Below are 25,007 nucleotides of genomic sequence, written 5' to 3' on the forward strand. Positions count from 1 at the left end.
ATAGTAAAGTTTAAGAAACCCTATGATTTTATTTTATTTATTCAATAGAGAAGATATTTGTATAAAATATATTTTCAAGCCTCTGGATTAAAGAAGTACCTACTAATACCGTGTGAACAGGAAATTTCACGTGAGTAATAATTACATCAGAACCAGTAATCCAAACGTAAAGTTGCAACTCACACTATTAAAACTAATATATCAGTTCGCCTTATACATTTGATCGCGTTTTATGGTAATGCACAGAGGCTGGGTAAAATGTGGTAACCCGGAAACAATGTTTTTTTTAAAGTGTGTTTATTAATTGTACTCCTTTGATGCTCTATTTCAAGACTTTTAATCTAAACTGTTGATATAAATTTCATTTTTGAATATTTCAGATTGGTTCTATTTTATATTTCAAGAACCTTGACGAATATATCGTAATATTTTTTATAAACTAGCTTATTATTATCATATTGAATATCTTACAAAATATTATATATTTTATATATTGTATTTTCTAAAATGAATTCAACAAAAGTTCTCCTAAAAATGTTAACGAATCTGATTTCATAAATAACAATCGGCCGCCCAGAGACAACAAGACATTTTCTTTTAATTAAGCTCCTGTAGACGAAACAATATTATTACGAAGAATCAATGCCTAACGAACTTTCCGTGCCGAACGTATTAATTCGTAGGACAACGTCTTGGAAATATTTATTGGTTTCTGTCGAAGGGATTTTTCGTGATTATTTCTTCTAACAGACGAAATTCGCAACTAATCTTTATGTTCTTGTGCGCTTTATGATATACATATGTTCTTGTTATTTGCATACTTATTATATATATTTAGTTTACAAAATTTAGAAGGCCGATTACCTTGCAACGCTGTCCACAAATTAGGAAATTGTTTATTGTTACATCTAGCTATCGTAACAAGTATATGTAAAATATTGAAAATTCGCACTTATCAAATTTTTTTCCGAGCGCCGCCGCGTTGATGTGATGAAGACACGCTTGGCGCGGGGCCAGAATGAAGTTGTTTACGTTAGTTTTTGTTTACTTAGTTTAAACGAAACCATCTAGATCTTACCGCGGTAACCACGGCCGATCACTTCGTATGTTTTAATATAAAACGTGTTAGAACTCATAATAAACGATATTTTAGTTTGAACTGACGGCCAAAGGCGAATAGCGAGATTTTGCGATTGAAAAGGAATTTTAATCGTGTTGAAAAGAATTCTTTAATAGCGCTATGTTTTGATTCAAATAGTAAAACAGTTTAGGTACGTTTAATCTATTTTGTATCAGGAAAAACCTTCAAACACGATGTATAGCTTATTATATGCTAATTGCTCCCGCTTTTCCGCTTGTCCTAATTTTCATCTTATCATAATTTCCAAATTTAGTTATCATTCACATCATAGGTAGGTCACACCAAAAAATTTTTGGAATTGAATCATGTCGTAGGAATATGAAAGGAATTGTTAGTTAACTTCGGTATTTAAGTCTGAATGTATAAACTAGAAAAATGTCGTTAGTCTTATGCAATGTGCCCTTGTCTATTTTGTAAACAATATTAAAATATAATAGCCAGTTATATCCGGTTGTAAATAAAGTTGGCGTGAGTTATTACGACATGGGAAATCCGAGGATTAGGGCCAATCCCACACATTTATATTTGTACGTATTGAATATTAATTGTGTTATTTGTGAGAGAGGTCGGATTTATGGCAATCTTATTTCTTATTACCTTTTGTTCCAAGCTATAGGCAAGTAAGCATAACTAAATTATCTCTGTCTCATTTGAGTGATTTTCATTCCATTTGGGCGTCGGAGCCCAAGATCCGCTTTCCTACATTTATTCCCTAAGTAATGTATACAGTATTTTTAATATCAGTTAGATTAGTTGGAAGTGGGTTAATGATATCATTATATTTTTAACAGTAAACTTTATGCCAGCTCCACACTGTCGCCGAACTCAGACACATTCCGACGCGAATGCGTGAACATTGCGTAGTTAGTAATGAGTGCTTTTATTTACCGCTGTGAAAAACCAGCAATGTGTACCGAATCCACCAAAGTTTGGTAAACTGTTCGATGACATTGTGGAGCAGGCATTAGAACATGTACAGAATGCCTGACATCGTAAATCCCGTTCCATTTCGGTCACGTGTAATTCCTGGAAGATTAATTCCGTTCCGATTTCATTCGTAATGAAATCGCTTCAAAGTAACTGTGATTGTTTGTTTACAAGCAAAGTAACGGAGTAAGTATAGCTCAACTACGTCAATATGACTCGCACCACTATTGCAATGTATATACAGTCAACTGCACATGCTCTCTCTCAACTTCCCATATTTGCTGTACCCTGTAGCATTCGGGTCGATGACTTTAACAATTTTGAAGATTTGGTTGTATTATTAACCGCCTGTATGGCATCTATATCTACGAGTACTGTCTTTGGGCATACCCAAAAAAGGTATTATGTCATGTCTATTATGTCATTGTTCAAATTCAAATTCAAATCATTTATTCAGAAATTAGACCTTCACAGGCACTTTTTCTCGTCAATTTTTATATTTATAGTTATTTCTCACAAGCTACCAAACTACTGGCATTTCGGAACGACCACTGCTGAGAAGAAATGCCGAAAGAAACTCATTTGAACAGTGTTGGTCCCTATCATGCCAGATCGGCTTAACATTATTGTTTCTTACAATGTTTTTTTTTTTCTAATAATATATAAAAGCACCAATTTATTATTATTATTTGTACCATTGTTGCCAATCCGTGGCCAAGGATGCAAAGATGTCGTATGGGGTGACAAAGGGTAATCATCCACGGGAGAATACGGAGTGGTTCTATTCTAAGTGGGACCACACGCCACGTAAGCAATAAATAATGATTCTGTAATGCAATACAGATTTGCGTAATTCTGCGATAGAATGTATTTGGAGCGTTGCAGTCTCAAATGTAAATAGGAACACACGAGGATGACACTGTAATAGAGGCGAGCGTCATTTAAACATACATAAGCTAATAAACTGTTTGATGTGCGTTTGTAGGGTGCAAGGCAACGGTGGCGTGTTGTTAGGTGCAGTCTGCCTTTAGTACAAGGCTCCTATGACGATATCTTGATGGCTCCAGGCGCAATTAGTGTAAACAATTGTAATCTGAATCTGAACAGTGGGGTAATGGAGATACACGCATGAAGTTGTTAAGATTAGTTATACATAAGTAAAAAACTTTTTGTCTCTGAAATCTTACAACACTGCCTAATCAGAACTGCGTTCTTTTACTCTTTCATTAAATCATTTCTAATAAAATCAATACCGGTTTCTTGTGTCCTAAACCCTTCAGAAGTTTTAAATAAATTAAGAACATTTTTGATGCAACATTACATATAATAATGCACTTACATAGGTGGCCCGACAAATCTTTCTTATGTATGTATTTTGAGGTAAGTACATAGCTATTTAACGCAAGAAAAAGAGAGAGAATCAAATGAAAAAGATAGCAATGTATGCACTTTATAGTAATTTGGTGTTTGATTTTTGAAAATAAAAGGTAGCCTATGTTCGGACGGAAGTCTTTAACTACATGAATACCAAATTTCACCAACATCGGTCCAGCGGAACAGACAGTCTTTCGCATTTATGATAATAGTATAGAGTATGGATTATTATTTTATAAATATTTTCAAATTTTTATGTGAGATGTACTTATATAAAAATAGATACTTATTGCTATACACCTACGTTTGTGTTTACAGATTTTTTTTATTTAAAATACATTATTTGTCACTTCTATTTACTTTAAAATATAAAATTACAAGCTCCATGGCTCGATTTAACAAGATTCCCTCTGATATTTTTTAGTAACTTCAGTGAACAGGGGAATTTATGCATTTGATATTCTAGAAAATATTCTATGCAAATGACGCGCCGTTCGGATTTTCACTTCAGATACTGTTATTTACGATAGTGTTTAGTTAGGTAAATGTATTTAAAAACTGTGAATGAATATAATGTTTCATATTATGTAATAATCTTAAAGTGTTGTGAAATAAATAAATAAAATAAATGAAACGTTGTAACACCATCCGTTTGCGTCGGGGTTTAAAATATTTTTTTGAGTTTAACACGAAATATCAATGGGCTGTCCGTCGCGGCTTCGCGCGTGTTAAAACATACTAAATTACAATCTTAACCTTCCTCAGGAATCACACTATCTATTAGTGAAAACCATATGAAAATACGTGCTGTAGTTTTTGAGTTTATTGCGAACAGACAGACAGAAGTAACGATATAATAATTTCATACGAAAACAGGAAATATAGCCGCATAAGGATAAGTAAGTGTGCCATATTCGTAAACGCAATATTCTACACAAGCTTATCTCACTACCACCTTTGACGTTATCCCAAAAAAGGCCTGTTATTGCCTCCATATCGTAATAATAAATCTGTGGTTTGAATTGTCCCACCTTATCTCCGATTTGAGACCTTAAAATTGTTTTGGTGAGTCTAAATTGTGTCTTTGTTTGCTTGTGTTTTGAATCTATTCGATTGCCAAAATGCTACGACAAAAAATCTAATACTAGTCGTATTTGCGTTTTAGAAACTTTCACACTTTGAACACATAACTATATTGTACTCGTATTAACGGGACTTAGCACCTTTTTATGTTACCTTTTAGTTCCCGCGCGCCCAATCGCTTTGCGGTCCTATTGTTGTTCAATTGTTTTTATTATCTCCAGGATCGAAGGATTGTTGCTGACGTTTCGAGGACTCGCAGTGGCCGCCCGCGGTCGCAGCCAGACTGGAGTATTTACGGTGTGAAGTTATGGTGGTGAAAACAGATTCCCAACAATCACACTAACCGCCACAGTACTTTATCTACTACCCACACTAAAAATATAAAATCATTTTAATATGATTTTATTTTCGACTCACTCACAGTACCCGTTTAAAAAAAAAGCGCCAACAACGGACTCGACAAACAGAATTTTTTATTATCAAACGAGGGATGTTCGTCCATATTTAAGTAAAAAAGTCCATCTCAAACAATTCTCATGTATAACGTATTTTAATAATCTCATCTCGAAACTTTGAGTTGTCATTGAAAAAACCCAGAAAGCAAACGCTAATGAAGACAATTTGAAAAATAACTAATCTTACCCCTGAAGTGACTTCTTAATGTAACCAAATTAATTTAAATCCCCTATTTTATATTACTGAAGGGCCGTTTCATGAAAGTGTTTATTTTACGACATTAAGTGCTTTGACAGAGAGCTTTTTGACTTTAAAATTGAATAAGCACCAGTTTCGTTCAAATTTTGATGTATTCAAATAGGAATCACATGTACTTGCTTCTTTTAGTTGATACATATTTTTTAAAATATTTTTTAAGTCATACATTTTAAGATTATTATAATTCTATTCTGAATTTTCTTTGGTGCAAGAAAGAGTATGTAATATATTGTATTGTAATTCTATTGACAATAATTTTGTTTTCAATGAAAATGTTTTGGTTTTATTAATATATAGATCATTAATTATAATAATTTAAAGTAAGTTGATTAACGGACAAACTCGTTTCGAAAAGGTGGTTATTCGGGCAGAGTTACTGAGCAGCGACATTGTTAAACACGATCGACATTGTCACTTAATGGCAGTTAATTCATAGTGGAAAACATTTTTCAAAGTAGATAATCGAACATAAGAAAGTATTGTTTATTTTACAAAGTTAAATAATTAAATAAAGTGATGTCGTAAGTATTTGGCAGTTTGATTTTACAAATGTAACCTGAAAGGAATGTATACCGACCCGACCGAACATTCAATTGTTGTTGCCTTGTTATGCATAATAAAGTTAAGTCATAATTTTAAACCTAAGGTATGGTTTGACATAGGTAGAACAAGACATAGCACACTTTAGCTTAAAGTGCCTATACTTTTACTTTTTACGAATAATACGGTAAGTTTATAAGGTTTTATATGCAACATATTAAAATTTATTTGCAAAATCATTTTAAATTATTAAAATTTCGTCCAAGTTAGCCGTTTGAATAATAAAAATAATATATTTTTGAAATCGAAACGTATTAGCCTAGAAAATGGTATAATTAAAAGAATAATACCAAAATAAAACGGTATTTATGAGTTGAAAACTGGTTCCATTCAATTTGCATTTAAAAGGGTAAATTGTATACAAACTAATTTATTCTTTGGGACCTGAACTTTTTAGCCCAAAGATGTCTTTTTATGCTTTCACCCTTTATATTTAATATATTACGTACTTTGTTGTTTTCACGAGTTTTGACGAATTACAAAAAAGGGAGAGTCGTACAAACGACGAGCAACACAACACACAACCAATCTTCTTAAAATTTTGCACAGATATAATTTGAAGAACGGTAAAGGACATAAGGTACCTTTCATCCCGGAAAAATAACAGCTCCCGTGGGAAATCACGCGGGCGAAATCTAGAAATAGTTAAATTGATAAAACATTTATTTTTGCCACACTAAGTAACTAATATTTATTAGTAATTCTTAGCTTACTCATCAGTTCATCATTACATTTCTCAAAACAATTTACTATTTGTGTCGTATTGAATGCTGAAACGCGAAATAAACATCTAACCTATTTTGTTTTATTGGGTTGTTTTTGTAAACAATTGAAACGCATGCCTGTATGTATACGCGCGCATATGTGGACACGCGTTCGGTGTGTACGTTCCTTTTTTGAGATACTGCTTAGGTATTCACTCTTTTAGAATAAAAAACCAATGACCCAAGTTTATTTGCCACAATCACCTGTGATCAATAACAAGCGATATATTACCGGCAATTTGAACTCGGAAGGCCTAACTTAATCATTAACATTCAAACGCTACCATCATTCAGTGAAACCGACAAATTAAACCTAAACACATTCACCCCGTTTGAGGTTTTGTTTATAGTTAATCCAAGGTGACTCACCTTGAATACCTTTGATAGTTTTTGAGTTTTTATACCACTTGAACTAAAATTCTACATAAACTTACGCGTACATTTATCCATACACGACTGAACTCGATCAACTTTATAAAGTATTCTCTTTCATACCCCTTCATTCTATGTAAGTATTCGAAATTTAGACAAGATGGTTATTGGAATATTTGAAAGAGGTACAAACATATCAGTAAGTGAACGGTGATCATTAATTGCTTTCTTGACAATAATAATTATCCCGGATTCATGTTTCACTGGCCACCGATAAAAAATAAACTCATTTTTTGTATTCTTTAATCAAATATTTTGTCATACTGACAGCTAAGAATATTCCCGCCAATTGCTTGCAATGTAAAGTCACAGTGGTAATTCATTATTATTATTGAAAAATATATATATTATATTACACTTTTTATTAAATACCACTGCACAAGATTTTTATTTACAATTTCTATGGTCGCATAGAAATTGTAATCGTCTCCTCCATTTCACACAATTATAATACAAGTTTCCTCACGATGATTTCTTTCAATGATGGTGGCAAGTGGAAGAACATGAGAATATAACGATTCACTCTGATATAACTATATGAACATGTAGCACGGGTAGGATTCGAATCAGGGACCTTTCCATCATTTTGAGATATTTGTGACGTAAGAAACAAAAATTGTTCTTCTCCTTATATAAGTAACTAGAGAGAAATATGGCAACGTAGTTCTGTATTTCGCACCCGCAACACATCATACGGCCCATTTACACCGAAGATTGGATAATTTGTCAACCGCTATGGTTGTGCTTGAGTCAATTTGAATAATGCTATACATAAATTAATCAATTGTACGGCTAATGGTACGTGCTAAAAATTACAGAAGTACATTTTCCAATAACTGTCATAGTCACAAATTGAGATTGGCGCGACACGCTCGCGCACACCAATGACCAATCATTCAATAAAACGCCATTTATGTTGTTTGGTGAATGATATCTTCCCTCTCTATCTCTTACTCGTGTATTCTCTGTCCAGAATAAAAAGTAAGAGTTGATTAAAAGAGTTTACGTGGCTGGATTTATGAAATTTGTTAAAAATAATTGACGATTTTATTAAATGAGATTTTATTAAATCTGAATTGTATTGGAAATAAAACCTTTGTCTCAACCACTTCTCTATCAGTGAATAAAGCTATAATTATATAGCTTTAGCTATATATTTATCACCACTTCATCTGCCTAGGTAAAATGACTACTGACGATTAAATCCAATATCCTTAAGTTAAACCCTCAGGCTCAAATTATAATTTCCATTAATGCCGAGTCTGGTTTCACAAAAGAAAAAATAAATCTCATCACAGATTAATAATGACCCGACGATTTAAAAGTCAGATCATGGCTGGAATTAAAAATGGTAAATTAAGATTTGAATACCGAACATAATTCGGGAAAATAATGATTTTTTTTATTCCTCTCTGCATTTAGTGTGGCAGATTATGCTGGGACTCCATCGAAGTTTTGCTGTGCAGAGCCGGATCATGATCAACCAATAAAATTCGATTGTGTTGGTTACAAGTTGCGCTGATGTGAAAGCGAAATTCAAAATTCTTTTTTTCATTTTATTAAATAGCCTATGGTGTCTCACTGCTGGGCAACGGCCACACCTCTAATTCATCATCCATTATATTTTAGTGAAAATTGTAGCCTTTCAAACATTTCAGTACAATTCCTCGTCAAAAACATGTTTGAAAGGAAATTTCGCACCTGCAGCTGCTACTTTTAATTTCACGAATTTCATATTTGAAATGGAAGGAAATCAGTAAAGTATTACGACCCCTGGACATTGAAAGAGAAAAACTAATAAATATCTCAGACTTTATTGGCTTTCCTCACAACTTAACAAACGCTGACAATCTTTCTCAGATAATTGAGTGAAAGGGTCTGATATTACGTATGTTTGTAAGACTTGGACAGATTCCGCAAGAACTGGACCGCTACAACACAGGGCCGGACCAAATGGAAAGAATAGTGTGGTGTGGCCAGCATAAATAATAATAAAAATACGTATTTTATGATGACACGATTCTCCGTGAAATAAACAGAGCATTTGTATGAATATTAATATAATTATCAGATTTTTGAGATAAAATGTTTTATTACGAGTAGGTATGTGCTATTGAATGTTTTAAAATTCCCGTAGTTATAAAGACCCCCGGTCTTTATAACTACGGGGATTTTAAGTAAATCATAAAATTATGAACACTACATTTGAAACTACACATTAAAAAACAGTTGATTTTTTTTTCATTACGAAGAATTCAATATCTTCGTGCAGAAGTTAAGGCACCCCACAGGGGGTCTATTCCAAACTTTCAATATAGGTGCTGAATGCTGGCGTGCCTTCAGCCAAATGTTGCTAATATTGCCTCGCGATGGCTCCCCATTTATTGGGATCTGTGGCTTTTCAATTGCATTCACTTGAAGCCAGTGAATATGATGAGTTTAATGAAATTTTTGTCAATTTCAAATACCTAAATGCTTCTTTTATTGATAATGATGATGTTATTTTAGAAAAAGTAACTGTAAATTATTGATTTGAAGTCGTATTATCATCTTGATCTTCGTCATCTTTGCATATTAGCTATTACATACTTGGCTGTGACGCCTGAAGTCCGCCTCTGGCTCAAAGATAAACCTTTTTTGACGTATCTGCTCTGACGTTATAACCGTCTCTTTGTCATCAACCCTCTTTGGGAACGCTATTGTTGCCTACCAGCTATCAAGGCTTTAAGTCATCTAGTACGTATATCTACGGGGTGATTTAGAGGACCTATTCCAATGTGTAATTAAATCGTTACAGTTGAAAATATATATTATAGGATACATTCAAGATTTAAACAAAATGACGTAAGTACCTTGCATTTTTCTGCGCAGTCAAAGTTGACTGGTGCGACTCACACTTACTTTTTTGACCATAGACAAAACATTTAATACCAAATTAAAATTAACTCAATATGATTACATCACCACTCGGAAATGGGAAACAAGCAATAAAGCGCATGATTTCATTGCACTCGTAAAGCTAGAATCAATTGAATCCCGCTTTAAAATCTCTCCAAATGGGATACAAAGCGCACCTCAACCGTCATGCGCTGTTTGGGTTGGGATTGGCTTCAATTCGGCTTATATCTCGCGAGTGTGAGCCAATAACCAATAATAAGCTCGCGGGAGCCCTGTTTCTAAATCCTTAATAAATCTTAGAGGACTTACCGGGGAAATAACCGGCTTGCAAACTCATCATTTATTTTCTTCATAAAAATAACAGATTTAGTCGATATCTATAAAATTAAGGTCTCACTCGTATAAAATATTATACGAGTGTCATTGGGAAATTCTTGTGGAATTAGTACAATAAAAAAAAATTAAAAAAATCTCTTAAATTATAAAAATCAGTTCTCTTATTTCCAGCGGTTATTTTCGTCGGTTAACTTGGGTATATAATCACATTAGTACGTAAGTGATATGAAGTGACACCGTTTTCTTTGAAGGATATATTTATTGATTCCAGAAATGTAATTTCTTGAAGAGGAAATTACAGAAAATAATATAAATTTCCAGTAAACCTAGCTTTAACTCGACTTATTTTTCCATTGATCTAAGTATTTTTCACATCATTTGAGCGCTTTCACAGTTCCTTCCACATTTTCGTCTCCACTTCGCACAGTCGTCGACACCCCTAGTAAGATTTTTTCACGTCGTTAGGCAATAAAACAAAATGAAACAAATCAAAGGATTTATTTTTTTTCAATTGGAAAACACTGAATACAATGCGCAAAAATATCTAATTTAGATTCATAAGGAGTTTCTAAGAATCTTAAAAATTTTTGAATTCTTTTATTTCTTTCTGCAAAGAGATTTACAAATATTGTATTGTAAATTAATTTTCGCTGGTCCTGTTTTAATATTAATGAAGTTATGATTTCAAACTCAGATTGAATATAAAAGGATTTTGTGAGTTTATTTGTTCGCGTATCACGCAAAATCTATCCACGTCTAACATAAAATCTTTAAGTTTCATCGCAATACGTTGCTTACAATGTATAGACAATAATAATAAAACTACTAGTACCTAATAAAACGATTCAAGTACTGCTAAATTATAAATTTACTGAATACGCTCGCCAAATAAATTCCCTCGGGATCACGACAACGTTTGTATTCTATTTAAAATTCAACGACCATCCAGATTAGCACAGAAATACATTTCATACAATACTAAGTGTTAGTCCTTTCTACAAAGATTTCAAGACAAGTTTCATTCAATAAAATTCTAAACTACGTCTGAGAAATGTTCTGTATACCATACTTATTTACATTGTACGATTAAATTGAATTCGAAAATATAATTTAAATTATTGAAAACTTGAGAAAAAATACCAATTTTTCAGAGGAGATTTAAAAAATATATATTAACAAGATTTTCGTATTCAAAATATCGAATTTAAATAGTGTTTATTCAAGCAACAAGCTGTCAATACTCCTAGAGACACTGTTGTATATTTACGACAAAATGTTGTGATATTTTTTCAGGCGTGCCTGAAAACATCACTATACGTGCCATTCACACGATCTAGACAAGCGAATGGGTGGATGTAATGTATGCAACTTATCATGAATGGGCGCTAGGTGTTTTTTTCTCGTAAAATGATTACTTTAGCAAATGCGCACTCCTTCTCATCAGACCAAATTCCCTGTTTCTTCCTCAACCGAGCGCAAAGTTAGTTTTCCTACATTAACTTCTCCACATTTCACGGTCGTCCTTACTAGTTGTCAGACCGCTGGCACACATATCAATACTATTATTATAAAGGCGTTTGTGACTTTCTGAGTTTGTATGTTTGAGGCGGATAATCTCCAAAACTACCGAACCGATTTCAAAAATTCTTTCACCATTAGAAAATTACATTAACCAAGATTGCTATGCGCAATATTTTATCACAAAATTCCCACGGGAGCGAAGCCCCGGGCAACATCTAGTTATCCATAAAGACATCAAGCAAGTGTCTTGTATTAAAAATGTTATGTACTGTAATGTGTATACATACTGCTTACAATTATTCAACTGTTCTTAAAATTTTATTACAAAAGCACTTTTGATAGACAAAGTGATTGTAATTGTGACCATAAACTCGTTTGTGGTACACGGATGATTACACAACATTCAGGTGATTGCTCGTCGAGAGAGAAATAGTCATGGCCGATTATCACTCGACTGAACGGTACAATTTGTGTACAGCCGACCGCACATCGACCTATTCAAACTCATTGCGATTCGCCGGTATTACCATAGGACAGAGGTAGCGAAATGCTAATGGAAGATTGTTTGAAATATGGCGGTATTTTAATTATTCGTCCAGAATTATCAGTAGGTAACCGTTTCATTTTCATCCCTCATCATTTTTGTCCCATGGGACAAACGAGAAATAATATCAAATATTTTATCTTACCAAATATTCAAACTTTAAGAAATTAATTCATATTAAGTAAGCGTATTGTTTCCTTTTTTGTATAATCAAAGTTGAAATAACTTCGATTATAAAAAGGGTATAATAAGTTTTTAGTTAATTTATATATAGGTATTGTTATCACTCCCCCCCCTGACCCTGACAGAATGGGCAAACCCAAGAAAAGCTGGTTTGATGTCGTCAAGGATGACATGCGTGCCAATGGTCTGACAACTAGGTATGCCGACGACCGTACGAAGTGGATACGGAAAAGTAGAAAAGCGACTAGGAAGCAGCCGGGAAGCTCAGATGAAAGAAAGAGATTTTTATTGCTTTGAATGTAGTTTAATTTTGTATCATTTAGGTAAGTTATTTTCGTCCCGTGGGACGAAAATGTTGAGGGGTGAAACCTTTCAACTCTGTTTAATAATTCCGGGACATTTCTGAACGTGTACAAGCTGTGCTATGTTGAAAATGTGCAAAATATTTTCAATTTTCATGCATCCGACATGACTGTTACATATATAAAATCTCCACAATAAATCACGCTTTAAACACACGAATTGGTCATTCATTTATCATTCATTTTTACTCATGAATATATAAAATGATGGATGCATGGATGTACAATATATACGATGTTCTGTATATCCGTTATGCTTTTTAGGCTAAACTAATTTTGATAAAATTTGAAGGTACTTGAACCCTACGTCCTAAGTACAACACCCAATTTCCCAGGTTCGATCCCCAGTTAGGTTAAGATGGAAAATGATCTTTACGAGTATATTATAAAAAATCGTATCGTTTACCATAAGTAAATAAATAAATATACCATGACAAATCACACAGATTGAGCTAGCCCTAAAGTAAGTTCGAGACTGTGTTATGGGATACTAACTCAACGATACTATATTTTATAACAAATACATATATATATAGACCCGATCCAATCAGAAAAAGATCATTTTCCATCATGACCCGACCGGGGATCAAACCCGGGGCCTCTCGGTTCAGAGTCAAGCACTCTACCACTGCGCCACCGAGGTCGCGGAAGTCTATATCTCTTATTTTCGGGCGAACTCAATCTGTGTGACATGTCCCTATAATTTTTTTTATATTCATGTCATTACAAATCCTACCTACATTCCTCAAAACTAGACCATCGAATACCGTCACAGAGCGGTCGAGTTCGCTGCTATTATCCGGCGGCCGACATCAATGGAAAAATTCCAATAAGCGTGAAAAATTCGAAGCAAACGATAAGGGTCGTTTGCTTCAGACAAACCCTATTTCCACACGCTTTGTTTTACTTTTTAAATCGTTTGAAAATTAAAATTTTTGTGCATAGACATATTGGTGGAATGATACGTGCTTAAATTTTGTCTACGGTCCGCATGGTCAGCCTTACCTCTTGTCGACTGTGATATTTTCTAACACTGATGTTTGTTTGGATTTAAGTTGCTTAAAGGGATCAGGCATGACTTTTACGATTACTTATGTTTATATTTTTCTAGTGGTATAAAAGATTTGTACTTTAATTGTTTACAACTGATCGACTTTAGTATACGATAGAAAGAAACCTCTAAACACATTTAGTATTTTTTTATCCCAAAATTTCCACGGGGATTCGGAAAATCCCTGGAGCATAGATAAGCATATATCCCAATAAAATTTATTAGAGAATAAATCTGAAAACCGTATATGTATTTATTTAGGCACAAAACAAAAAAAAAAAACTAGTTTTATGGAGCCCTCGGTGCTTGAGTTTTCGCACTTGACAGTTTTATTTATTCATTCACAATCGCTTACATACTTACAGTATACCTATAAATAGATGTTTACAAAATTTTAAGTCATGGGTACATGAACCCTCGTCGTAGGGTCAAACTTGTAGGCAATTATTTTATGGAAGTTCTAAACAAAAAAATTGACAAAGATGATCAAATCGCTTGTAACTACGCTACGTAAACAGATGGAAATAACTCTACTTATCATACAGATGGGAGGTTTTTGCAAATAAAGTGCCTTATTTACTGTTATTCGCTTTTATGATGCATAGTCTATATAGAGTACGGAACGGATTTTTAACGAAAAACATCGCTAGAGTAATATTTAATGTGAGGCAAGGTGATTTTCGTGTGTGTAGGGAAACAATATTTTTTCTTCTCTTCAAATCAGTAATTTTACTGGTAAGATTATTGGAAAGCAATTTTTCCAATGGTCTACATGTCTAATGTGAAGAAACTTCCCAGTCAACTTCTTACATACCAGTCAAATCTGGTAAAACTACTTGGCGGGTACTGGGAATAGTCTAATTTTCATCTGGTTTGACCTTGAAGACATCCGAGATCATTTTGGAAAAAAACAATTTGTTGTTGTAATATTCTCATTCTCATTAAGACTGACAACAATCGTGACTTACCAATGCTAATTAAGAGTGTGTTCTCATTGTTCAGTCGTGCTCCGTTGCGACGATACAATACTCTATAATAGTAGGTGAAACAATAGTTATTTTAATATTACGAAAATATTTAAAAAATATATTAATAGTTTCAAAACAATGTCCCACTTCGAGCGTTTAAATTACTTTTCTTGCTGTCAGTTCGCGTGTGCTTAGATATATTAAGTGAAGTATTTTTAGATAAAGCTGTTTCTTAAAACTCAAATGATTTTTATTTTATCTAGTAAGTAGTAGTAATAGTAGTTGTAGTTGTAGCTTCGTCGTGTACGTTGTTTTCTATAGGGTTTGACACTTACATGCGTTGTCATACATCAAAACTTCATACAATTACTATGTTCTTCTGCGTTAATCCGTCGACGGATATCAATATGATGAAGGACGTCGCAGCTGCAACGCTTTGAGCAATGGGAACACGCTCTAATGTAAAAAAAAAAGTATTGCACTCCGGGAGTGCCGGCAGAAATGAAAATTTGAATATTAACGTTGTGCATTTTTGACGTCTTACGAATTTTCGATCAGGGTCACGTGTCCTGACGCGAGTTAAACATTTTTTACCCATCACAAAAAGTGCACAACGCCGCTAAAGAAGGTTTCACTTCAAAAAACCGGTCGTTACGCAATCGCGACTGCAAAATACTTGAAAACTTCCTTGTTTAGTGTTTTTGTTATTATTTATGTATTTCTCTTTTTTGCAATAAAAAATATTTGTTTTATATTCCAATTTTTTTATTTTATATTTCAATACAGTACTTAAGTAATTGGACATCCGGTCCGAACATTTCACGATCTCAATCGCCAAACGATCCAAAAATTCAACCAAGTTGTGTACAACTTGGAAGTTTGTAAACTTCCTGGGAGCCGTAGATCCATAAACTTTATATGTATTTCATCTCGTAAAGTATGCAAGAAATGAATCTTCATTGGCAGCGTATAAGCCCTACAATGAGAACAATATGGCTGCGGCCTTTCGCATGCCAAATATTAAACCAGATACGGAAATTGCATTCAAAATCTATTTTCTTGTAACATCTTTTACATTTCATGTAAATTTTACATTTATTACGTGTACCCAACATCTCATCTCCTGCATTTTTTGCATAACTATTAATTAACATAATAAAGTTATTACAAAAACAAGTAGCCAAGCCAATTTGTGTCTTCAAGCTACATCAGTCTCTCAAACATTGTTAGTAAGGCTTGATTTTGCTTGACTATGAAATTGCAACTTCATGATATGGCTCGAATGGTAGACCCATTGCAATTCCTAAAAGTAATGGATCTTGGAAGCCAATTTTACCCGTTCTCTAAATGTCGCGTGGAAATATATAATGCTTTTCGAATAGGAACACTGTCGTCTGTTTGAATATATTGGATACTTTCAGTGTAATATGTTCAGAGAGCCCAGTGCGAGGTTTCATTTTTTTATATTATGTAATGATTTAAGGATTGTCAGCGCAACTTCCCAGTATTTCATTTGAATGTTTGTCACAGACTAAAAATTTACTTATTTTATTGATCAATATAAATCACGGTTACTTATATGAATATAGGTATACCCTATAAACCCGTTTTTTAGAGGTATTTTTATCTTTAAAAAAGTGTTCAATTTCCCGCTGTATTTATTTCTAAAGCCGTGGTTTACAATTAAAAGGGATTTATCGGTCTTTGATGTCAAAAAATGATAATTAATTTACTTTCTACACAAAATTACCACTTTTTGGATGATCTAATCCCGTTTCCACTACATCGTGTTGTTATTGTAAACATTCATTGTATTATCGTAAACATACTTGTATGTCCAGACGCCGCTTATGACATTAATTTTGTAATAATATCCAAATCACAAATTATAAACTGTATAGATTGATAGATTACATTATAGTATAATATTATAATTGTTTTTTAATTATAAATTTTTATAAGGAATATTGACAACTCAAGTTTGTAATCTGTATGAGATAGTTATGTCACTAATAATTCAAGTATGGAACAAATTAGGTAGGTACCACATTTGGCTACCTTTTTCTAATGTCAAAAACAATAATTTATGTGGAGATTGATGCATGGAATTAGCTGGCACTCCGTACAAGTACCTACTAATTCCATGGATTGATGATAATGTCTTGTGACGTCACGATTTTGTAATCTAAAAAAGCATAAATAATAAATAAACAATCACCTAGTATACTTTCATGAGAACAAAAACAAACACGTAATCAATGAAAGTTTAAATACCTCATTGTTTTCCCAGTCAGGTAGCCAAAATGTTAAAAACTAAAACCAATGGAAATTCTGTCTAATTTATAATACTCTGACGAAATGGTCATATTCGATATCCTATCTCCCTCCTCTCCGCAGAGATAAAATAGAAAAAAATCGGACACCAGTTTTAGCAATAACAGATTCGATGAGAAAAACAAAGAGCTAAAGATGATGCAGGTATTTATATTATATAAAGATGCAGATTAAAGAAGCAAGCAGGACCACAAAATCCAATTCGTATTTAGGGTGGGTTGCACCAGCGTCAACTTTGACGTTAACTTGTAACGCAGCTACGCTTTGTTTGGAATCTCTTTCGATGTATTTCGCCTGCGCTGGCACATTTGGATCTACTGTCATAAATTTTAAAATTCTAAATCCGCTCGAACACTTTGACGCGTAAACATTACGATCAAGCTAGTGAGGCAAGAGGGTGGCCGTGTTAATTTATAAACATTAAATAAAATAATAAGAACAGACCCAATAAGGATAAGTGCTCCATTTATTGAGAATATATATAACGTATCACCTAATCTCTATTTTAGATTTTTAATTTATATTTAATTGTTCTAGGTCTTACCTTAAGTTTTATAATAAACTTACTTTACTACCCACTGTCTAGTGCCTATTTACTATCCAACCCACGATAAAACCCCGGCAAACTTTAACCTGCGCAGAACAACGTAAAGTATACGACATTTCATCTAATCTGCGCGCGGGTTAAAATTTTACATCTAAGTCGACTGGTACAACCCTGCATTAGACATTTGTGACTTTTAGCCATTCAAATCGATGTGATTACGCATTTCACAGCAAATTGAATGGTATGCCATACCCATAATGTTAATATTTTATGTCCGAATGTTTGCACACGCACATTTTGGCGGCCGACACGCCCACCCATTTCATTATCAGCTCCAATTTCATCCATTAGCTGACGTGGTTCACGAATTGTTGAATTTTCAGTTTTACAATCAAATGCCAAGAACATACAACATACGATCTTTTAGGCCATAAATGGTGGTATGCATACAATAAATCAAATACACAGAATGGCGGCCTAACGCTGTAATCAATTTTTAATTTGAGAAGTATCTTGGGAAATATGGATGAAAATTTTCATAATTTATGTAATAACAGATGTAAAAAGCTACATTTATAAGTAGAACATTTTTCATCGATGACTGTACAATCTCTTGATTCTTCTTTCTAAAGTAATCCAGAAAAAATAGAAAAATTCTAGAAAAAATATTGCTGGTGCTGTTTTCCTTCACGAACTTTTGGGTTCTGGGTCTATTATTTTTAATTAAAGATCTGATCAATGTTTTACATAAACATACACACATACATATATTTTCGTACACAATATTATTACTTAAACCAACAAAAAATGCATTATTTTCTTATCGAGCGGGCGCGTTGGAATTTTTTTCAATTAAACTCTGCTGCTCTACCCATTAATTAAGAAGCTTTCTGTCTACACGATACAATTTCATTTTAAAATTTATTAAATATAATTTTATGTAGCTATCTATAGCTTGTTATTAGCAAAAAATAAGACCTAATCAGCAACTAAATGATTCTCGGCGAGGTAAATGTCTATGTATTAAAACATCACCGATATTAATTACTTATTAGGTCCGACCTGGCAATAAATAAAATCTTGTTGAGAAATCGAATTTAGTTGAGAAGTAATGAAACACTTAGGAATTTAACATGATAAATAATAAATCATTCTAGTTATAAATTATTTTGGGAGAAGAATTCCATAATATTTCGATAATGTTTCAAGTTTAATGTTTCAAGAGAAGTTTTTCTAAGATTTCGAGATTTCAAAGAGATCTTTAAGATAGCACGAATATTCGTCAAATTGACGTCAAGAATCCACTTAAAATTAATATGTATATGATATAAGCGCTATTCTTCTTCCAGAAACTTTTATCACTATTTCAAGGAGTCCATATGAGAGGCGAGAGGTCTACCTTCCTTCCTTACATCCTTACACATTATAAAACAAATTCGTCTGCCGCGTGTCTGTTTGTATGTTCGTGATAAATTAAAAAAACTACTGCACGCATTTCTACGCGGTTTTCACCATTAGATAGTGTAATTCCTGAAGAATAAATAATTAAATGAATATTTGGATGTATAAGTTTTTATATTTTTACCCTAGCGACGCTAGAACGTGCTAGTTTAATCTGAATATGCTGCGAATATCTACTTATTCTTGTTTCTCTCCTCAGGTGTAAAGCCAAGCAATGCTGGACGAGCTCAGCCCGACCTCAGCCTCCAACCGGTCCACGGAGTACGTCAGCGACCAGCACAACATCTACGTCACTTTTTACGATGAGGTCAACAAGGTGTATGTCAACGACACTCAGAATTTTACAGAGGTAAATTTAGAATTGAACAGTCTTTATCGAGCACACAAACATACACACATGAACAAAGAAAGCTTAAGGTACTAAGTGTGTGAGCTTTACCCGCTGAACAAATCGGGCCAACACTAAATTTTCAGCAATCACCTACACCTAGTGATTTTGTGCTCTTTAATTTTAGTTACTCCATAAATCTCAGTCTCCCAAACTGTCTTCTATCTCGGTAGATTCACTCGCACAAATCAATATCAACTTGTCATCTTTCAGCCTTACCAATCATTCATCCTGCCGTGGTGGAGACAAGTGCTGTGGACTGTACTATTCGCTGGCATGGTGGTGGTGGCCACCGTGGGCAATCTGGTGGTCATCTGGATTGTACTGGCCAACAAGAGGATGAGAAGCGTCACTAACTACTTCTTGGGTGAGTGTGATATATTTTTTGTTTATTTTATTTATTTATGTATGTACACAACATAACAGTGTAAATATAAAACTTACAAATAGGAAACTATGTACAAAGGTACTACTTATTTCTAAAGGATTTTATTTCCAGTAGACCCTCGAGGCAGGTGAAGAATAGAGACCTGCCTGGGGCTGGCCATAGCCATTATCCAGTAGTGCGATACGTCATCTAAGAGTTAAAATAAAAGTGGTCAGCTTATATGACCTATAACAACCTTATTGTTTAAATCAATAACTTTATTCTTTCTTACATATCTTCCTCTATAACTTCGTTTAGTTTAGGATTTAAGTACTGTTTCGATGGTTTTATCAACTTTTATAATCACGAACCGTTTGCTTTTTAATTTCGTTTGAAATTCAAGGCTTTCTTGTTGCAGTTCTGTTATACATGTTATGTTAAGTAACACACAAAATAACATACCTACATATACTTAATAGGAAGCTTGATTTTTATCAGAGTCCCTGAAATTCTCAACTATTTAAGTTCAATAATTATTAAAACAATACATGATGCTCAAACAAAAGAAAATGACCACGATTATAAATAATAAAAAAAAACTTTAATTCCAGAAGTTATTTAATAATAATTTCGGGGAATTTCGCACAATTTTTGACCTTTTGAATTATGATTATTCTATTAATTCAAAACATGTCTTAAATGAAAGTAAAAAAATACACATGAAAATTAAGCTTGTCAAAACGTTTAATAAACATGACGGATATAGTTTTATAAGCCACTAGCTTTTCCCGCGGCTTCGCGCGCGTGAATTTCAAAGTAAAATATCTTACATATTGTCCCATCACCATAGAGATACACGGTATTATTATATTTTCTTCTTCTTCCTCTTACCTAATATTTCAAGTTATTTTCACTTCAAAGATGATGAGTATGATTACCAATTTTTAGGTTCACAGGAGTATAAAATAGCATTTACATTTTGGTAAAATTGCGGTATAGGATGACAATAAAAAGGAAAGCCTCATAATTTTTTTTAATTTACAACTTTTAATTAATGAAGCATCAAAATTACTTTTTATTTACTCCAACCAAGACCCACTTATATTTTGTTGCTCTATTTTCAAATATTTCGGGATCACAAATATTTATCTGCAGATTTGGGTCTGTTGTACTAACTCGATTCTGTGTTTGTGTTCATTGGACCCACAAACGTTGCGGTCGGGGGTGTTGTCCTTTATATTTCATCTAAATATCATAGAAACGATACGGAAGTATTTACCACACTATGCGCTAGTGAAATTATCCGAACCATCAAACAAATTATACTATTTTGAGTTGTTACGTTTTATAAGAACTTTCAATGTGTTTACGAGATATCGTAAAAACCAAGTATTAAGTATATTTTTAATACCATGATTATAATCAAACGTCATCGCCGTCCTATCGACCTACTTTTTCCAGTGATAAAATCGGCCACTCGTAAAACATATTAGTTTCAACGTTTGGATCAAATTTATCCATTTAATTCTATCCAACAGCTGCCGAAAATTTTCTTCGAAATAATATTATATTACCTCTCTCTCTCTCTCTTATCTGAGAGAGAGAGGTAATATAATATTATTTCGAAGGATCATTTACGGCTAAGAAGCCTAGAAGCCCAGGGCCGATCTTCTTTTTCTTAAATTCACTTGGCACGAACTTCGGCATTTTTAGTTGTCAGACAATATTGTTGAAGAAATCGATACAGCCCTGCTTGAACTTCGCAGACACAACAATAAGAAATAAATAAGTTTTTAGAGTCTGCCCATTTACCTTCAAATAAATCTTTATAAAAACAAATCTCAGCGGTAATACTTTACGTAATGGGATGCTTGTTTCGATTATGTTCTCAAAGCACTCACGTCAAACATAATGGAATGGAAAGCCGACGAGAGGCATCCACGTCATTCGCGGAATTATCCAACAAATTGTGTGAAACGTGCCATCGGACGGATCTGAATCGCGGTGTTAAAGGCCCGTCCCGGCTTCGCTCGGGTAAAAACATAATAAACTAGCTATTGCCCGATGCTTCACTCGAGTTTAGTCGATAGAGTCGATTAGTTGAGTAGTAGATCAAGCGTGAAGATGTGTAACAAACCAACTTACTCTCGCATTTGTAATTTTAGTTAGGATTAGGATAAACACCTAAATCTTTCTCAGAAATAACACTGTTAATTAAAACCGCGTGAAAATCCGTGCAGTCATTTTTGAGTTTATGGCGAACAGAAAGACAGACGTGGCATCGGACTTTGTTTCATAACATGTGAGGAGGTGGTACACAGGTAGAATATAACCTGGAATAAATAACACATAGGGCACTTTTTATCCCGAAATTCCCACGGGAGCGAAGCCCCGGGGTGTCTGTTCTTGTAATTTAGTGAAATCTAACCTTTCCCTGCATAAATATTGATTTGGGAGATGTTAATCTTCAAATATACTGGTGTATTTACCTAAATCAATAGACATAAAGTTAAATAAGGTTATATTGTCTTATCATAGAAACAAAGCATCCTTTAGTTCCCATAAGATCCAATCAAATTTCTGGATCAAAGTGAAGTAAGGATATCATACTACAATATTTGAAGGAGGTTAGGGGAAAACAGAGGCTTCGATCAAATGGGTAGTTCATTCCTTCAGACCTCATTCTCTCTGTATATCTGTCTAAGTGTGTGTTATAATCATAACAGATTAAACATAACATATTAATGTTAATAAATCACCCTTGATGGGTAATAATTGCTCTGAATTCAAAAGTTAAATAAATTATTTTTCATACTTCGTCTTTGCTGCGTTCCGAGGCTTCTCTACTGTGGGAGTGTCGAGGTAGAAAATACTCAGAAATAACAAAGCTTCCAAACAGAGATAGAATTTAAGAAATCTTTCGGATAATTCAGAAGTTAACCTCCTACAAACAAACACTTAAATTTTATAATAATAGTGTAAGTAGATATTAAGATATTATTTTTTAAACTATAATGTACAATTACACCCATTTCTGTTATATGAACAAACCTTTAGGGTAGGTTGTACCGTCAATTTTGACGTAAACTTTAACGTACGCAGAAAATCGCAAAGTACGTCTTTGTCTAAACGTCAGCGGCGGCGTGCCTTTTAAACTCAACGTCAAATTTAACGTTGCAACTCACGCTATATTATTCCTATATTAAAATGTTCAAAATATTGGTTCAGGAAATAAGGTGACTGATTGCATAACGAAGACTGGGTCGCTCAGCCACGAGAGTAATTTCAATATTAGGTAAAATTTTGCAAATTAATCGCCCTATAATGTAAAAAGGTCAGCTACCGATTAGCATAGTTTTAGATGAAAATTATGGGATTCACATCACGGGGTAAGCAGTTTTGGATCTGAATTATGTTAGACGACTGATTACTTGAAGAGATCAGCAGGAAACGAGACGAGATATATATTAAGCACTAAGTTTCATTGATCCTATACATATATTGACTCATACACAGAAGCGCAGTATGGGTTCAAATATTTATGCTGAGAATCGAGAATCGAACCCAGGCACTCTATGCAGGATGCTATGGTCACGCCAGGTGGTATGGTCTTTTAATTAACTTATATTGGTACAATTTCCTCTTCCCCCAGTGAACCTGTCCGTGGCAGACGCGATGGTGTCGACCCTCAACGTCACCTTCAACTTCACCTACATGCTGTACTCCGACTGGCCCTTCGGCCACTTCTACTGCAAGTTCTGCCAGTTCATCGCGGTCCTCAGCATTTCTGCTTCAGTGTTCACCCTCATGGCTATCAGTATAGACAGGTGAGATTCTGCCAAGAGTCCTTTTTAGGGTTCCATTTCACAGAAGTTTAAACCGGACAACGGTTATAGTATGTAAGAGATATACTATCACTTCGTTATCCATCTATTATCTTTGAGCATATGTCAAAACTCATTTTGTTTAAAAATGCTTATAGTTAGAAAATATTTAACACTTGTTTGTGTCTATGGTCTGTTATTGCTGTGAAAAAATCTAACTTGTGAGTCACCGCGATCAAAAGATATCCAACATAAATGATCATTGATGTTGTATATTTTCTTTAAAGTACTTCCCGTCGACATAGAATTATGATTTATAGCCTATATTTTCTTGTTGGCACGCTTATCTTGACGACATCAAATCAGTCCTGACTTGGTCTGACCAAGACAAAGACTGCGAAAGACCAATACGAGTTGGATTGGCGCAAGATCAAGACCACGACTGACTAAGTCTCGTCTTGTTCTTGCATGGCCATTTATTTTCAATGTAATTAAATAAGGAAAAATATAATCTGGTATAACACGGCCTTTTGATTGCCAAAACACACAATGTAACCGCCAAACAAAAGTCTTTTGTTTCTGCCCTTCCGTCCATCCGTCTTACAATCCATCACAGCCTATTACAAACCACTGTTGAACACACAGCCCTATTTATCACAAACTAACGACATTCGTCAAATATTTGCTCAAATTCCCAAAATCGCGCATAATTAGTGTAAGCTCGTTTCAATAATGTCGCAGAAATATGGTGTTTATATACGTGACTTAATCCTATTTATACACTGTAGACGCATGTATGCACACATAAATCAATATGGACGTTTGCCAAATTCAACCCACGGATTCTTAGTCCGAATATATTTTCACCCTTTGAAAAATATTGCATGTTAACATTTTTCTTCACACACTACACTTCTAAAGGGAAAGTTTGATAAATAGATGTTATTGAAAAACTAAAAGTGGGATTAAACAATAAACCAATAACCATAAAAAACCGTAAACATCTTGAAAATGTGTGATATTTAACAGAGCTAGCACTAGGAACAAATAAAGGATAAACCCGAACATAACTTTGATACCCGAAGATAATATTAATACTCATTCGTTCAGGGGGAAAAAGCCCTACACTATTTCCTACACGCAAACATTGACACAGAGCAATCAACAACAAAAATAATTTATTTATTT

The 25,007-nt window shown here is 33.9% G+C and overlaps 1 protein-coding gene across 4 annotated transcripts in view; it reads left to right on the forward strand.

The window, feature by feature from the left end:
* Positions 1–25,007, forward strand: part of LOC128671386 (tachykinin-like peptides receptor 99D) — a 91,157-nt gene that overhangs the window by 48,983 nt on the left and 17,167 nt on the right. For 3 of the 4 annotated variants that reach the window (XM_064436073.1, XM_053747824.2, XM_064436074.1), the window contains exons 2-4: positions 19,440–19,589; positions 19,842–19,995; positions 23,648–23,822. In XM_064436073.1, coding sequence (XP_064292143.1) covers positions 19,455–19,589; positions 19,842–19,995; positions 23,648–23,822 — 464 coding nt within the window. In that variant the 5' untranslated portion in view covers positions 19,440–19,454. Of the gene's footprint in view, positions 1–4,746; positions 4,823–19,439; positions 19,590–19,841; positions 19,996–23,647; positions 23,823–25,007 lie in introns of all 4 variants that reach the window. The other variant, XM_053747823.2, reaches the window with a different exon arrangement.

This window comes from Plodia interpunctella, chromosome 7 (genome assembly GCF_027563975.2).
Source record: "Plodia interpunctella isolate USDA-ARS_2022_Savannah chromosome 7, ilPloInte3.2, whole genome shotgun sequence".
NCBI classification, from domain to species: domain Eukaryota; kingdom Metazoa; phylum Arthropoda; class Insecta; order Lepidoptera; family Pyralidae; genus Plodia; species Plodia interpunctella.